At 37.6% G+C, this 18,396-nt stretch overlaps 1 protein-coding gene across 2 annotated transcripts in view; it reads right to left on the bottom strand.

Moving 5' to 3' along the window:
* Positions 1 to 18,396, bottom strand: part of angpt1 (angiopoietin 1) — a 93,706-nt gene that overhangs the window by 27,307 nt on the left and 48,003 nt on the right. For both annotated transcript variants that reach the window (XM_022211840.2, XM_051955471.1), the window contains exons 5-7: positions 16,114 to 16,241; positions 10,495 to 10,596; positions 2,913 to 3,079 (exon numbers count right to left, since the gene is read on the bottom strand). In XM_022211840.2, coding sequence (XP_022067532.2) covers positions 2,913 to 3,079; positions 10,495 to 10,596; positions 16,114 to 16,241 — 397 coding nt within the window. The remainder of the gene's footprint in view (positions 1 to 2,912; positions 3,080 to 10,494; positions 10,597 to 16,113; positions 16,242 to 18,396) is intronic.

Genomic DNA, 18,396 nt, shown 5'->3' with positions numbered 1-18,396 from the left:
GAAATAAATGAAAAATGTAAGTCATGGAATATTTGTTGGAATTTAATTTTGCATTCGGTTAAAATAAAAAAACAACCCATTAAAACCAAAAACTGCTTCCAACAAACCCCAACCAATGCACATGTTCAACCCTCCGGCTGGTTTATAATGCGTGTTATTAAACAGAAAAATTTGATCATAAAAAAAAACATGTAAAAAATTGTTAAAAATTGCCAACTTTTCTACTTTCCAACTGTCTCTGAACTACTCATCTTCTTATATGCTGGAAAAAAAATATCCAAATTTGACCCTGAATTAACAATAATTACTCAAACTCTCTTTATCTCTTTATTTTGTCTTTCTTATGTAAAATTTTGCCAAAAATGAACCACTTGCACTTGCACCAAATCTGGTAAAAGACCAAAAAATTCTGCGTTTTTTGACAGAACCATGAAGACATCTGCGACTCGGCTGCAACCAAGCGTCACATGATGAAAATTCGATGACTTTTCGGCTGAACTGCTGGCAGTGTTTCCACAGAATGAAAGGAGACGAGTGTAGAAACTCATAAAAAAATGCAGGGAAAATATCTGTAACATGTAGAGGTTCTTTTCACCTGTTTTCTGATCCGCAGCAGAAGAACAAAACAAACTCTTCACGCCGGACACGTTTCCGACACGCCGGCTCAGACCTTCATTTCACGGCTGTTTGACGGAACAAATACACTTCGATTCCAATCAATGCGATCCAAAGGGGCTGCGGAATAGCTTCCATTCACGCTGCTGTCCGTGTGGAACCGCCAGCTCAAGCATGTTTTTATGCTTTTAGCAACAACAGCGACTGTGTTGGACCTCAGTCCTTCTCCAGTCAATGCTTGGGCTGCTGCTTTCACGCAATTGTCAAAAGAATTCAAAGCAAAGTTTTGAAACTGCAAAAAATAATTACGTTAGCTGCGTTGGAGTGAATAAATTGAATAAATCAGAAGGTCCTGCTTTAGGCTGCATTGCAGATGGCTGCAGAAAACAGAGTAGCAGACGCCAAAAATGAAACCGCTGTTTTGCAAATACTTTAAAAAAGAAGAAACAAGAGAAAACGTGGATAAAGTCTGCAGGAATTATTGCTGTCAAGACAACAAAAGAAACAGCTGAACTGTAATTAAAATGTCAATACAAAAAGATGTTTCAGTGCCCCATGACGGGCGTTAATACCTCATCAAAAAAGTTAAAAACCACTTCAAGCGACCATAAAAGCTTGTTTCCATTAACTTTTTCTAGTGCAATGCATTCAATTTCTACTTACAATACATTATGGAAACATAAACTCCTAGTGTCCACTGCAGGGAAATGCACGGGAGAGATGCTAATTTTAGCATTTTTACGGTCCTGAAATATCCAGGTGGAGCATTACTGCAACAAAACAAGACCAAAAATTCATCATGAGAAATAAACGAAGAAGTTTTTCTGCCACATTTGGAGCCAGTTTAGTGAAATTTGTAGTTACAGGACATATGAACCACTACAGTACGCTGCACACTACACGCTATTTGCTCATTAGCGCTAAACACAAAGTATTGGTAAAGTAATTGGAACAACAAAAGCACTCCAAGAGTACTCGACCAAGGCTGCTCAGTCGTTGTAGAATGTCTGACAGATAAGTCCTGATAAGTCCTCAGCGGTGGCTTTTTAGTAGGATCACAATTGTGATCGTCAGCAGGCAGCTGATGTAGTGTTCACCTGTTGTCATGGTTACAGTGATGTTGTGCCGCTATCTCGCAATGCTACAGAAACCTTTAACAAATCCGTGGATCCAGACTATAAGCTGCATCACTGACAAAATCTAATCACTTGGTCCTTGTGTCATTTCTGACCTTCACTGAAAATTTCATCCAAATCCGTTCGTCTGTTATTGAGTAATGTTGCAAACAGACAGACAGACAGACGCCGATAGTCACATAACTCTGCTGTTCCAATAAACCAAACATTAGGCCCGATGGTGCTAAATTATCCATCTGAAACCCCAAAAACTTCCCAGTGGGTTTTACAGACCCCGCTTGACACAGTTTTTAAACATTGGACCCCCTAAATTTGCCAGTGAGATTAAAAGGCGTATTATATTTTCATAAAAATCATCAAAATTACACAATTCATCAAAACAAGAGACTGTTAAAACAGAAAAAAATGCCAGATTTTCAACTTTCTGTTGGTTTATGAACTAATCATGTGTGTCAAACTGGGCTGTCAGGAGAAATCAGAAAATCTAAGGTTTAAAACATGCTATTTTATCAAAATCACTTTATTCTACGTCTCTCGTTTTAAAATATTTTTCACCAACCGGATTCTGTAAGAAAACAAAAGATACTGCAGTCTTTGGTGCAACTGTGAAGTCATAAATGACTCAGAATCAAAACATCTGGTCCGGTCTTTTTGCCTGAACTGCAGACAGTGTTGTAAAGACGAGTGCAGAAACAAATTTTTAAAAAATGAAGTCATTAAATATCTATAAAATACAGACTTTGGAAAAATGTTGGCCATGTTTAATTCCAGATTTTTCTTTCAATTTTTGCAAAACCAATAAAGAAATGTAACTTTTTTTCTTGTTTCTATCATTCTACACTTTTCAGACATTTCTGAGTTCTCTTTCCTTCTTCATGGTTGTTCTGTTTCCACAGAGTGAAAAATAATGAATGTTTCTGCCAAAAAGTTGAGGCAAATCCATCCGGTAGTAATTTAGATATTTAAATCTGCACCAGCATGGTGGATTCATTAACGAACTATAAATAGTGTCAGAAAACGGCTGAATTATTTACAGATTCAGGCATTTTTCTTGCAGGAATCTGGAACTCGTGGTGCAAATTTGCGACTCGAATCATCATCATTTACCAGCAGCTTGTCTTTGACCTCTGTGTTTGATAACGGCAGAATGTTCTGTTGTACCTGTAGTTCTGCTTCTCGCTGCCGATCTGGAAGCGGTCGTACAGGGAGAAGGCCTGATGTCCGTCCCAGTCGGTCAGCTCCACTCGGAGGGCGTACTGCCTCTGGCTGGTCAGCTGGTAAACGTACTCATTACCCAACCAGTGCTCTGCAGACATGCTCCCAAAGCCCTGCAGGACGGAGCAGAAAACCAATACTCAGCACGGAAAAAACAAACGAGAAATCATAGCTGTCGCCTCTCTTTTCCTAGAAGGACAAAATCTCAACATTAGAGGATTGTGGAGTGATAGGAAGGAATTTTCTAATTTGTGTATTGATTTATGTTTTGTGGTTTGTTTTTGGTGGCATCTTTTTGTGGTTATTTTGCATCTTTTCATGGCAGTTTTATATCTTTTTGTAATAATTCTGCGTCTTTTTGTGGTAATTTTGCATCTTTTTATTGTACTTTTGCAACTCTTTATTGTCATTTACCATCTTTCTATCGTCATTTTTGCCTTTTTCTGTGGTAATTTTGCAACTTTTTATGATGATTTAGCATCTTTTCAGTCATTTTACATCTTTCTGTGGTAATTTTGCAGCTTTTTATGGACATTTAGCATCGTTTTACGATGATGTAGCATCTTTTCATAAGTCATTTTGCATCTTTCTGTCGTAATTTTATAATTTTTTATGGTAATTTAGCAATCTTTTCATGCTAATTTAGCATCTTTCATGGTCATTTTGCATCTTTCTATGGTAATTTTGTATCTTTTTGTGGTGATGTTGCATGTTTTAGTGGTATTTTTGAGTGTTTTTGTTGTGATTTTTCATCTTTTTTTGGTAATTTTGCGTGGTTTTATAGTGATTTTGCACAGAATTTTCTTTTTCATGATAAACAAACTTTTTCCAGTCTAGAATCTGCACACATTACTCACATTTTCTAACATATTTTAGGTTTTTTTCAGCATGTTTCTGGACAAGCGCACCATCTCCGTCTATGACAGTGTAAATTGCTACCAGCTGACGGAGACACACACCTTTTTTCCATTTCCGTCCTCCACTCCGGTCACACATGTTTAACTCGTTATTACCTAAAGATGACGTTCCCAAAATACACTCGGCCTCCTTCAAACACTGATCACAGTGGCTCCCGGTCGCAGCCAAAGTGCTTCTGACAGCGCTGGATTCCGCGAAGCCTGGATGACATTTCAGCCCCGACAGGAGGGTCCGGACCGGCTCCGTTAGAACCGAGGAGGCGCTGTGTTTGCCGAGGAAGGAGGGAAAGTAAATACGGGGCATTCCTCGGGCCTGAGGCATGTCCTGCCGAGTGGGTGGAAGAACATTACGACTTTCTTTTCTTTCTTTCCCCACCGCTGATCTCACTGCTGATGAGATGTTCCCCCCTGACCGGCTTCCAGCTCGGTCCAAAGCCTCCTACTGTGACCGGGTTTATCTCAGGTTTTGGACAGCAGCTCTGTTGACAGACTTTACCGGTTCAGTTCTGACGTTCTGCGATTCTTCACACGCAAACCTGATCCACATCACTCAGCCCAGAAGAGATGAGGAGACGGTTAGTCACGTTGTTGGAGCGAGCGCCCGGCCTGCATGTCAGCCACACTCGCTAAGAACCGAGCTGAATTCGCTGGTAGGACGGAAACGTAAATGTTGAACGCCATAAATCTGAGACGAACTGGAGTCGGAGGCCAACAGTTGATGAACTCGGAGATCCATCATGGGGGTGGATGATATTTAACACTGTTAATTACACTCAATTACTTGGTAATAATGTGAAATCAACCCAATGCAACAGCTCTGCCATTAATTCTACTTAATACAAATTTAAGTTTAAAGTGTGTTTATAACTGAGGTAATGGAGCATTACATCATAGAGTTTCTCTGAAACTTTCCCCTGATTGTGTATGTTAATGAGATGAATAAATTATGTCCTCAGTATAAACACAAAGTAAAGCATCATGTTTTGGACTAATAAAGTGAGAACATAAAGCATCAGCTATCGGAAGAGTTTTTTATGCAGTTGAATCACCAATATTCAGGCTGCGTTATTCAGCGATTTATTCTTTACTTTTGGCAAGTTCATTTGCTTTTGCTTTTTTTTTTAAATTATATTTTTATTAGAGAATTTTTTGCATACAAAAATACATATAAAAATACATATGTATATACACAACTTTTTCAGTACTCCACATTATTTTGTAACATCTGTTTCTTCCTCTTTTCCCTCTTTTTTTATTTATAAACAAGCAAAACTCATGAACCAAAGCGGCTTATATAATATTCAAAAACAAACGTGACTAAAATTAGTTGTAGTCAGTACAGTCATTTTGTGTCAGGGTAATAAACTCAATCCATTTTCCCCAATTTTGGTCAAACTCACCTTTCCGAGTTCTTAGGCAGTAAGTCAATTTTTCCATTTTATATATCTCAAGAATTATTTCAAACCTCATTTGCTTTTTCATCATTTCATTTCAATTGTTGAAAGCAAACTACAGGGGGCCCTCAACTTACATCAGACTTCCATTCCTACGGCCCGACGTAAGTCGAGTTTTGCCACAAGTCGAAACTCCAAAATGTAAACACCGTTACGTGCGCCACGATATCGATCAGTTCTTCAGAAAAGTCATGTTCCGAGTGTTTTATTTTACCTAATTTCACTTCCGTGGAGACGACTTTCCTTTTCTTTGAAGCATCGGAAGAGCCTGACTTGGGAGTCATAATGACGGGCTAAAAGTTAGCGAACGCAGCACAATCCAAGGTGGAGTACAACCGGAGAATGGAAACTAGGCGCTGTAGGTCAAAGACGTAAACCAAGGACCCCTTGTATTTCAACTATTTCTCCTGTTTAAGCAAGTTACTTTTAAATTGCTTTTAGGTGACCATTCCAACTATCCTTAGTTAACTACCAGCGATTAGTACCTAACGTTTTAAATCATGTCTAGCTAGCTTCATCAACAGTTTGTCATTACTCGTAGCTCAATATTTACACTATTCTTCAGCAAATTCTTTCAACTATCTTCAGTTAACTAAACTGTTTTTCATGACTGTTAGCTATTTAAATCATGTTTAGTTACCTATTTAAACATTATTTTAAGTACTTTTAGAAAACTTTTTGAGCAGTGTTTCATTACTTTAAGCCAACAATTTCAATCAGTTTCAACTCTCCCCACTTAATTAACAGTTTTTTAATTGTTTTAAGCTAACTATTTCAACAGTTTATTACTTTTTTCAAAAGTAATAAACAGTTTTTGCTTTTTATTAGTTTTATCAGTTTTTTTCTTTTAGCTAACGTTTTCAACAGATTATTTCTTTTTGCTAACTTTTTCAACTGTTTACAACTTTTTTTTGTAATCTCTTACAAGAGTTTATTAGTTGTAGTTATTTCTTTTTAAACAACTCATTAATTCTAGCTAACTATTTCAACTGATTGTACAGACTGATACCAAATTATTTCAACTATTTATCATTTTGGCAAACTATTTAAACTGTGTATTGGTCTTAGCGAACTTTTTAAAGCAGCTATTCCATTACTTTTAGCTAAGCTTAAAAATGTTTTTAGTTAACTATTTCAACTATTTCTAGTTAACTATTTAAGGTGTTTTTGTTTCTGTTATCTAACTTTAAAAAAAAACTTTTTAGCTCACTGCTTCAATGTTTTTGTTGCTGTTAGTTAACTATTTAAACCTTTTTAGTAACTGTTTTAATGTTTTTGTTGCTGTTAGGTAGCTATTTAAACCTTTTTAGCTCACTGCTTCAATGTTTTTGTTGCTGTTAGTTAACTATTTAAACCTTTTTAGTAACTGTTTTAATGTTTTTGTTGCTGTTAGGTAGCTATTTAAACCTTTTTAGCTCACTGCTTCAATGTTTTTGTTGCTGTTAGTTAACTATTTAAACCTTTTTAGTAACTGTTTTAATGTTTTTGTTGCTGTTAGGTAGCTATTTAAACCTTTTTAGCTCACTGCTTCAATGTTTTTGTTGCTGTTAGTTAACTATTTAAACATTTTTAGTAACTGTTTTAATGTTTTTGTTGCTGTTAGGTAGCTATTTAAACCTTTTTAGCTCACTGCTTCAATGTTTTTGTTGCTGTTAGTTAACTATTTAAACCTTTTTAGTAACTGTTTTAATGTTTTTGTTGCTGTTAGGTAGCTATTTAAACCTTTTTAGCTCACTGCTTAAATGTTTTTGTTGCTGTTAGTTAACTATTTAAACCTTTTTAGTAACTGTTTTAATGTTTTTGTTGCTATTAGGTAGCTATTTAAACCTTTTTAGCTCACTGCTTCAATGTTTTTGTTGCTGTTAGTTAACTAAACATTTTTAGTAACTGTTTTATTGTTTTTGTTGCTATTAGGTAGCTATTTAAACCTTTTTAGCTCACTGCTTCAATGTTTTTGTTGCTGTTAGTTAACTATTTAAACCTTGTTAGTAACTGTTTTAATGTTTTTGTTGCTGTTAGGTAGCTATTTAAACCTTTTTAGCTCACTGCTTCAATGTTTTTGTTGCTGTTAACTATTTAAACATTTTTAGTAACTGTTTTATTGTTTTTGTTGCTGTTAGGTAGCTATTTAAACCTTTTTAGCTCACTGCTTCAATGTTTTTGTTGCTGTTAGTTAACTATTTAAACATTTTTAGTAACTGTTTTATTGTTTTTGTTGCTGTTAGCTAGCTATTTAAACCTTTCAAGTTGAAATAGTTAACTTTTTTAGTAGTAGCTAAGTAAATCAACTATTTACTTGGTTTGGCTAACTTATCCACTGTTTATGACTTACAGCTACCTTTTCAGCTGTTTATTAGCGTTAGCTAACCTTTTCAACTGTTTTCCCATTACTTTTAGCTAAAATTTTTAAAACTGTTTTTTGCTATTTTAACTATCTCTAGTTAACTATTTAAACTGTTTCTAATTACTTTTAACCAACTACTTTGACATTCAAAAGTATTATTCAAGTAATTATTTTTATTGCTTTCCACTAACCTTTCAAACTGTTTATTAGTTTTATCTGAATTCTGCTACAGTTTATTTTTTTAGCTATCTTTTACAAGAATTTATTAGTTTTGGTTTTTGAACAACTTATTAATTCTAGCAAAGTATTTCGACTGATTATACACACTGCTACCTAATTATTTCAACTACTCATCATTTTTGACAAACTATTTAAACTGTTTATTGGTCTTAGATAACTTTTTTAAACAGCTTTTCCATTATTTTTAGCTAAGTTTTTTTCAAAGTTTTTATTTAACTACTTCAACTATCTCTAGTTAACTATTCAAAGTGTTTCTAATTGCTTTTAGCTAAATTTTGCAACTTTTAATGACTTTTGGCAGACTTTTTCAGCTTATTTCTTCTATTTCTCCTGATTATGCAGACTTTCACTCAGCTATTTTAATAATTTATTACTTTTGGCAAAACTTTTCATGTTGCTTTCAGCTCACCTTTTCAACCGTTTATTACTGTTTAACCAACTATTTCAACAGTTCTTTAGTTTTAGCCGTCTGTTTCATCAGTTGTTCCACTACAAACAGCTCCAGTGACTGATTTTTTAAACCATTTCTTTGAACTCTCTCAGCTCCTCGGCTCTTGTGCTAACATTAATCGCTCTGAATTGCGTGATGTGATGACAATTCGTTACACCTGATTTGGGCTGATTTTCAGCTGAGCGGCTGTTATAAATAATGATGTGTGGTCACCTGGCAATGGAAGCTACAAACACGGACTTGAGATCACATCTTAATATCAGCCCTGCATCCCTGCTGCCAAACTTCCCTCAGTGGTCCCACAAAGAAACAGAGCTTCAGCTTCATGTGAAAGATTAACTAATCCCTCAAGTCCTTTAAATGTGTGAGTACAAGCCTCAGGAGAGCAAGAATGAGGAAATTCATAACACAATACAAAACTATCAGTCACATTCTTTTCAAGGAGACCGACGTTCGTCTCATGTCCTGGACTCTGACTGTACACCTGTTCAGAGCTGGTGTTGTTACACATCAGCTTTATTTTCTTATTCTCTGCTGTTTGCTGTTTTATTTACTTCCTGTCTGTGCATTTTTACCCTCCTGACTTTTCACCTTCCTCCCACATTAGACCAAAAGTCTTCTTTCCTGTTCTGAAAGGCTGACAAGCTGTTTGCGTTGACTTTTATCCAAAACCTCTGCTCCGATCTTTCTTTTAAGCAGCCAGTATGAGAATTTCTCATTAAAATAACTCTGTAATTAACCGTGCAACTGTAATAAATATCCCAGATATGGAATCTCAGTCTGTTCTCTGTGGGAGTTCTTTGGCTTGCAACGTCCCGCAATGTCCTTGAAATCTCTTCCCACCAGCCGATACATCGAGTGCAGAGAAAGGAAGGTAGGAAGAGAACATGGGGTAATTGTACCTTATTTTATTGTGAATTTTGCATCTTTTAATGGTGATTTTGCATCTTTTTAGGGTGATTTTGCATCATTCTATGATCATTTTGCATCTTTTTTTAGATCATTTTGCATGTTTTATGGTAATTTTGCATTTTTCTATAGTAATTTTGCATCTTTTGTGGTAATTTTGCATCTTTTTATAGTGATTGTGCACTTTTTATGGCAATTTTGCATCTGTCTGTGGTAATTTAGCATCTTTTCGCGGTAATTTTGCATCCTTTTATGGGGACTTTGCATCTTTTTGTGATAATTTTCCACTTTTTTATGGTGATTTTGCATCTTTTTGTAGTAATTTTGCCTCTTTTTATGGTGATTTTGCATTTTTGTGTTAATTTAGCATCTTTTTATGGTAATTCAGCTTGGTTATCAGGGTGATGGCACAACAGAAAAATGGCGATGGAAACTCCAGACTTGTTTTGCATTTTTAAAAATGTTTTCATTTTTGGGAACATTCTTTTGTCCTAGTTTTTGTTTTAGTTATTCTTTTCTCCTAGGTCTCAGAACACGTAAATTTACTCAACAACTGCAGGTTTTAGTATTTTCTACATGGATTATTTGAAATTTAATCGGTGGGACGTGAAATGTCCTCCAATTCTGGAATGACCCATAAACAGCAGCTTTTACAGCGACGCAACCGCCAGCAATAACAGATGTAATTTACCGTCCAAACACGGCCGAGGTTGGAAATGTTAACACCCTCAACGCAAATATGCATAGATTAGCCCTCGATGACAAACACATGAAACACCTGGCAGAGAGCTACCGAGACTAAACAACCGCCTTGTTTTCACATTTAGGTAGTAATTTCCTGTTGGAGGGGAGGAAGAATAACAGCGTGTCAGCGAGGCCTCGGACACCCAGGACAATACCGCTAATGCAGAGCCGACGGGGAGCCGTTCCCGAGGAGGGATGACATCTGGACGGAGCCTTCCAAACGGTCTCGGATCGCTGGTTCCTGAACTCTCAACAATCGAGGCCAAAATGTGCAGAGTATTTGTCATAATTCGGCTGTGGAAGTGTGTTTTTTTTCCCCTTTACAGCAGGATGTTTTGCTCATCGCACAGTTACGAAATGGATATTGATGGAGTGCTGTATTTCTGAGTGTGTTTCCTCTCACTGTCTGCTGCTTAAAGAGCTGATACTATCTGTGTTAATGGATATGGATGGATGTGTCTCTTCTCACCATCTTATACTCCTTCCACGTCCTCTGGAAGTCCACGCTGCCGTCCTCCCGCCGCTGGATCACCGTCCACCCGCCGCCGGCTGTTTCCATGTTGCAATACACCTACGCAAACGAAAACACAAAGAGCGGGACGATGGGAAACAGCGCTCGAGTATGAACCTAATGGAACTTTGAAAGCACCCAAAGGTCTTTGTTAGAGACGTTCCAATCGGATCTGGGGCCAATCTAGGCATTTTTAAAGCGATCGCTATCAGCCCCAGTCTTTGTTTACATCTGCTGTCACATGGTTGTAAAGTGAGACCACAAATTTTTTCAGGGACACAAGGGATGCAAACTTTGGAATCAATAACTGGCAGCCTTTTTCCTCCACAGTGGATCAATCAATAACATAAAGTGACACCAGTGGATGCTGGTGTTTTAGTCTGCAGACATGTAATGTGGCCACTGTTAGATTTACAACCAGGAATTAGAAACACTGAGGGAGATGATCGAAGCTTTTTCTAAATGTGCGCTCTGGCTGGAGGTCATTAGCCTCCACAGAAGTCTTTGTCATGGTGCCCGTTGCTAGATAAACCCCAATAATGCTCTCTGCTTGTCAACACAACACTGACTGAAGTCTGGATGAAACAACAACAACCTCTGGGCTGCAACACAGTACGCTGAAAATTTGAAAGTTTTTCTGAGGATGTGGATCATGGAGGAAGGTTTAGTCAGTTTTTCTCCGAATCATCCATTTTAATGATAATTCTCATCTCCTTGCCTGCAATGATTCCACTAAAACAATCCCACACGACACAGAAAGCTGGACAAGCAAGACTATTGCAGTATTAAACAGCAAGATCAGTCAATAACTGGTTGATTGATGACACAAATACAGGCCTTGAAGCTGGCTTTTCATTAGCTTAGATACTGAAATACTTTCTAGTCCAACTCTGATTTATTGGAAACTCATGAATTCTGGCTGAAGGTCATTAAACATCCCAGAAGTCTTTGTCATGGTGCCCATTGCTAGCTAAACTTAAATAATGCTGTCTACTTGCCAACATGAGCTGTAATCAGAGTGACACTTCTTCTGGTCTCTACAGTATTAAACAGTAAGAGGCTCCACCTGGTGGAACAACCAGGTACAACAGCTGATCAATGATATGTTTACTGACATCATATGGACAAAACAGGTTTCCTACATCTTTTGGAGCTTGTGGAGCCTCAGTACATCCTTCCTTCTATCACTACATTTACCCTCTAATACTATATTTGCCCTCTAATCCTACATTTACCCTTTAATGCTACATTTACCCTCTAACGCTACATTTACCCTTTAATGCTACATTTACCCTCTAACACTACATTTACACTTTAATGCTACATTTACCCTCTAATACTATATTTACCCTCTAACACTACATTTACCCTCTAACACTACATTTACCCTTTAATGCTACATTTACCCTCTAATACTACATTTACACTTTAATGCTACATTTACCCTCTAACACTACATTTACCCTCTAATACTACATTTACCCTCTAATACTACATTTACCCTCCAACACTACATTTACCCTCTAATACTACATTTACACTTTAATGCTACATTTACCCTCTAACACTACATTTACCCTCTAATACTACATTTACCCTCTAATACTACATTTACCCTCCAACACTACATTTACCCTTTAATGCTACATTTACCCTCTAATACTACATTTACACTTTAATGCTACATTTACCCTCTAACACTACATTTACCCTCTAATACTACATTTACCCTCTAATACTACATTTACACTTTAATACTACATTTACCCTCTAATACTACATTTACCCTCTAACACTACATTTACCCTTTAATGCTACATTTACCCTCTAATACTATATTTACCCTCTAACACCACATTTACCCTCTAATGCTACATTTACCCTTTAATGCTACATTTACCCTCTAACGCTACATTTACCCTTTAATGCTACATTTACCCTCTAACACTACATTTACACTTTAATGCTACATTTACCCTCTAATACTATATTTACCCTCTAACACTACATTTACCCTCTAACACTACATTTACCCTTTAATGCTACATTTACCCTCTAATACTACATTTACACTTTGATGCTACATTTACCCTCTAACACTACATTTACCCTTTAATGCTACATTTACCCTCTAATACTACATTTACACTTAAATGCTACATTTACCCTCTAACACTACATTTACCCTCTAATACTACATTTACCCTCTAATACTACATTTACCCTCTAACACTACATTTACCCTTTAATGCTACATTTACCCTCTAATACTACATTTACACTTTAATGCTACATTTACCCTCTAACACTACATTTACCCTCTAATACTACATTTACCCTCTAACACTACATTTACCCTCTAACACTACATTTACCCTTTAATGCTACATTTACCCTCTAATACTACATTTACACTTTAATGCTACATTTACCCTCTAACACTACATTTACCCTCTAATACTACATTTACCCTCTAATACTATATTTACCCTCTAACACTACATTTACCCTCTAACACTACATTTACCCTTTAATGCTACATTTACCCTCTAATACTACATTTACACTTTAATGCTACATTTACCCTCTAACACTACATTTACCCTTTAATGCTACATTTACCCTCTAATACTACATTTACCCTTTAATGCTACATTTACCCTCTAACACTACATTTACCCTCTAATACTACATTTACCCTCTAACACTACATTTACCCTCTAACACTACATTTACCCTTTAATACTACATTTACCCTCTAATACTACATTTACACTTTAATGCTACATTTACCCTCTAACACTACATTTACCCTCTAACACTACATTTACCCTCTAATACTACATTTACCCTCTAATACTACATTTACCCTCTAACACTACATTTACCCTTTAATGCTACATTTACCCTCTAATACTATATTTACCCTCTAACACCACATTTACCCTCTAATGCTACATTTACCCTCCGATGCTACATCCTACCCTTTAACACTATATTTCAGAAAGTTTCTTTAACATCTACAGAACATCAATAAACAGACTGAAGGCAGAAATCTATTTTTTTTCTTAATCCATTGCAGATATATTTGCTTTAGTATATACACTGGATTGATTTTAATAACTTTTTTTAGTTGAATTCCATATTTTATAAGGGAAATGTGGGTCACATCCCTTGTCTTTGCATGTTCAGAAGATGTAATTCCTCTCCCATGCTAATGGATTTGACGTCCAACGTGACTCCCAGCAGCTTTAACTAACAATAAGGGTCACTTGGACAGTCGTTTGGTGTCAGACGCTCCCTTTTCCCAGCCCTCGCCATGAATCATCTTCGGGAATGCGACGTATCTGTGTCCTCCTCAGACCTAATCAGCGTCTCCTTATCCCTCAGCAGCTCCCTGGAGATGTTCCTCATCAGCCCGCCTTGTTTCTACAGATCAAAGTGGAGGTCCGGCCTGGACACATACCAGCCGACACCTGGGCGTAGCGTGGCCCTTAACCCCTCGGAGTGTGTAAACCGATAACGGCGAGCTGGAGCTCTATCTGCGGCGCTGCTCTTTGTTTTGAGGAGGGGACCCCGGGGTGGAGCCTCACTTCAGCCGGCCCTGCAGCTGAACATACATGACCACAGCCTGGTATAATTAGAGGGGCAGCCCCCATCATTCATGCCATACGTGCACTAAAGCACGAGCACAAACATGCACGCTGCTGCCCTTCAACCTTGAACGAGTGTGAGTGTATCCTTGTAACACTTCCTCTAATGTCTTCAATGCACAAACAGAAAATGTGCTTAAAAACTGGCGGCTGTGGATGCTTGCAAAGACCCAAGAGATGCTTAAATAATAAAAAAGGAATCAAATCTGATAGCACTAATGGATTTGTAGAGCGCTGACATGGAAACTGACAGGACTTCTTGCAAAATGGACATCAATCAGCTGCTGCTCTGAGAAACATCCCACTGGAGGCTTGAACATGAGATGCTGCTTCAGAAAAATGCTCCAAAAATTCACCTGCATCTTCTGCAGATTGGAAAAACATCTAGTCGTCTAGTTGGAATCAGAACTGTAGAGAGCTGATGATAAAGCACAATGGAAGCTGACAGGACATCTTCTTATAAAACAGACATCAAGGCTGAGATGCTGTTTAACAAATATGCTTAAAAGATTCTTTTTGAGATTTTTTTCCCCAAACTTTTAGGTTGACTCTCTGTTCGCTGGAGTCTAAGAGGCAGAAATCCACACTAACAAACTTTCTGCTAACTTCTGAACTCACCAAATCATCAGTTCCATCAAGAACAGCTCATCATTAATGCCATGCATGCACTAAAGAATGAGCACAAACATGCACACCGCTGCATCTAAAGACCCAGCAGGTGCTTAAATCACAAAAAGGAATCAGTGTTGACACGGCTAACGGATTTGAAGAGCGCTGACATGGAAACTGACAGGACTTCTAACAAACGGGCATCAATCAGCTGCTGCTCTGAGAAACATCTAGAGGCTTGAAGCTGAGACAAAAAAATCTTCATCTTCTGGAGATTGGAAAAATGCATCAAAACTGATTTCCTTTCACAAATTTCAGTTCATTCATAAACCCGCTGCCAAACAGATCAGAAACATCCACCGCAATGTTCGAAGCTCAGACGCTGTTTCACCAACATGATCAAAGGCTTCTTCTTCCAGATTCTACCTTCTGAACTCATCTAATCATTGGTTCCATCAATCTCAGCCGAGCATAAATTCATTTTTGCAACATTTTCTCTAAAATCTTTGATGCACAAATTGAAAATGTGCATAAAACCAGCTGGTTGTGAATGCACTTGAAGGTCCAACAGGTGTCTTAAAAGACAGAAAAGAATATCCAGTGGAAACCACTGCTGATGCTGTTGAACAAATATGTCCAAAAGCTTCATCTTGAGATTGGAAAAATATGCACAAATGCGTCTAAGAGGCAGAAATCCAGACTCACAAAAGGTCTTCCACCTTCTGAGCTCACCAAATCATCAGTTCCATCCATCTCACATGCATTTTTGCAAAGTTTTCTCTCGAATTTTTGATACACAGATTGAAACCTGTGTAAAAACAGGTGGTTGTGAACACACCTAAAGACCCAACAGGGATTCTGCTCAACAAATACACTCAACACTTTCCACATCCTCCTTTTGATGTTGCATAAATGCTTGCCTATCATAATAATTCAGATTCCTTTCCACAGACTTCTGTTCTCTGGAGTCAGAGAGGCAGAAATCCAGACTCAGACCTCCTGAACTCACCACATCATCGCTTCCATCCATCACAGTTTACTGAACCACCTCGTGCACCATCATCGCCATCCGACCGCCCGAAGTGTCCCGTTTCACACCTCGCCTCCCGCTAAAGTCTCAGCGCTGCCAGGCGTATTTTTAGCTTCCATATTTCCACAGCAGCCTGAGCTCATCATTCACACTCATCAGCAGCTCTGGCCTGAGCTGGAAAAGGAACTCCACCGTTACAGACTCCAAACCCTGTAAATCCACCTTAAAGCGCTGCTCAGGAGCGATGAAACCTGGCATGTTTTCACGTCTGTGGAGGTTTCTCACCTTCTTGGTGTCCTGCTGGTTGATGTGAATGGTGTAGACGCCGTTCTTATGGAAACCGTCCTGGTAGAGGTCGGCACAGTCTCTGAACTTCTTCTCTTCGTCCACGACCTTCGTGCTGTTTGGAACCACTGTGGACACACGAGACGAAACCAGAAATGATGTGAAGCTGTGGATTTTTATACCCCAAACCACATGTTCAGGCTGCAGGAAGCGACCGTTTAGCATCAACTGAGCTGAACATAAAGGAGAAGTTTGACATTTTAATAAACAGTTTGTTCACCAGCTTCCAGACCGTTTAATGAGAATATCGATGGCACTCTTATGTCTGTGCTTTCGATTTAATGAAAAATAAAGGAATATAATCAGCTTTTTACTGTCAATGGCCAAATATTAAACTTCTCTGAGCAGGAACTTTGAACAGTGAAAGCAAAGTGGTTATAGTGACAGATAAAACACTAAAATGATTAAACTGCTGTCACAGGGGGTTGGGACATCTGCATTTTTTGTGGTGATTTTGCACCTTTCTGTGGCAGTTTGGACTGGAGTTATTTTGTGCATTTTTTCAGTAATTTTGCATTTTTTGTGCTGATTTTGCGTCTGTTTGTGGTACTTCTGCATCTTACAGTGGATATCTGATGTTTTTGTGGTATGTTTATCTTCTTTTGTGGTGATTTTGAGTCTTTTTTTAATGATTTGAACCTCTTTTAGTGGTGAAGGTAAAACTTTTCTCCATTAACCAACCTAAACTTTTTGTACATTACTGTTGTTCACCAGGTTGCTGAGAGTTAAATGAGAGTATCGATGGCATTCTTCCGTCTGTGCATTTCATTTTTTGAAAATAAAGTAATATCATCAGCATTTTACTGTCAAATATTAAACTTCTCTGAGCAGGAACTTTGAATGGCATGAAAGCAAAGTGGTTATAGTGACAGATAAAATATTAAAATGATTAAACTGCTGTTTAAAAATTGCAGTATAAAAATAAATCTGTACCCGAACCTGGAACTGTGGAAATATTCTCATAAAGTTACTGGAGATAAAGAACCAGCTGATTCTTTGTGGTGATTTTGTCTTTTTTGTGCTGATTTTGTGTCTATTTGCATTGGTTTAATCCTTTGTGTGTTCATTTTGCATCCTTTTGTCGTGATTTTGAGTATTTGTGGTAAGTTTGCATCTTTCACTGGAAAATTTTGTGGGTTTTTGTGTAGATTTTGTGTTTCTGTGTGGTAATGTTGGCCCTTTTTTGGCGATTTGGTCTCTTTTTATGGTAATTTTCCAGCTTTTTAAGTTGATTTAGTTGCAGTTTTCATCAGAACTCAGATGTGTTTCTCCTCCTAAATGTCATGGTTCTATCTGCTGGACTGATGAAGTTCTGAGGCTCAGAAATGATGGAAAAAGTCCATTTAAAAAAGTGATAAATCTGGAAATTTGAGGTGATTTTACATATATTTGTGGTCATATTAGCATTTTTGTGGAACTTCTGATTCTTTCAGTGGAAATTTGGCGTCTTTTTCTGTTATAATTACCTCTTTTTGTGCTGATTTTGTGTTTCTTTGTGGTAATCTCGGCCCATTTTTTTTGTGATTTGATCTCTTTTTGTGACCATTTTCCAGAAGTATTCATAGCATGAAGGTCAAACTTTTCTCCTTTAAATAACCTACTTTTTTTATCCTTTAGAAGACAGAGGGGGGAGCATTTTATTCCAGATTTGCCAGCCGTCTGTCAGATACACGACAGGATAAATCTGGACTTTGGCAGGTAAGAGAGCAACTACATCTAGTGATAAAAGACGGGATCAACAAACCACAGACACCAGAATATGACCGTAAATAAAGCCGGTGCTATTAAAAACTGCTGTCATTTATGCAACCTGTCACGTCAGACGAGCTTTGTAGTGCTCATTAAAACCACAAACTGGGAAAAAGAACTTGTGCAAATCTACAAGAAAATACATAAAATTGAAGGACTAACAGTGAGAATTTAACCACCAGGTAAAGTTTCCATCTGCTCATAATTACAGCGCCACTATTTTGAAACCAAGCAAAACACTACAAGCTATAAATTTCCACTTCCTGTTATAACAAGTGGTTTATATTGACCTTATTTCTGATTTCCTCTTTTTGTTTTTGAAGGGTTCATCTCAGTTTTCACACCAGTGTTTGTATTGTTGGGTCGAAGCACTGATTCTCCGTTAGGGTGAAACTTCGGAGCTTTCTGATGGAGTATTGGGTGTCGTCGACAAGAGTCTCCAGCTGTGGAGGTCGACTGATGGGACCTTCGCTC

Source organism: Acanthochromis polyacanthus, chromosome 11 (genome assembly GCF_021347895.1).
Source record: "Acanthochromis polyacanthus isolate Apoly-LR-REF ecotype Palm Island chromosome 11, KAUST_Apoly_ChrSc, whole genome shotgun sequence".
Taxonomy (NCBI): Eukaryota; Metazoa; Chordata; class Actinopteri; family Pomacentridae; genus Acanthochromis; species Acanthochromis polyacanthus.
The sequence above is the reverse complement of the archived record's forward strand: the minus strand, read 5'-3'. Positions and strand labels throughout refer to the sequence as shown.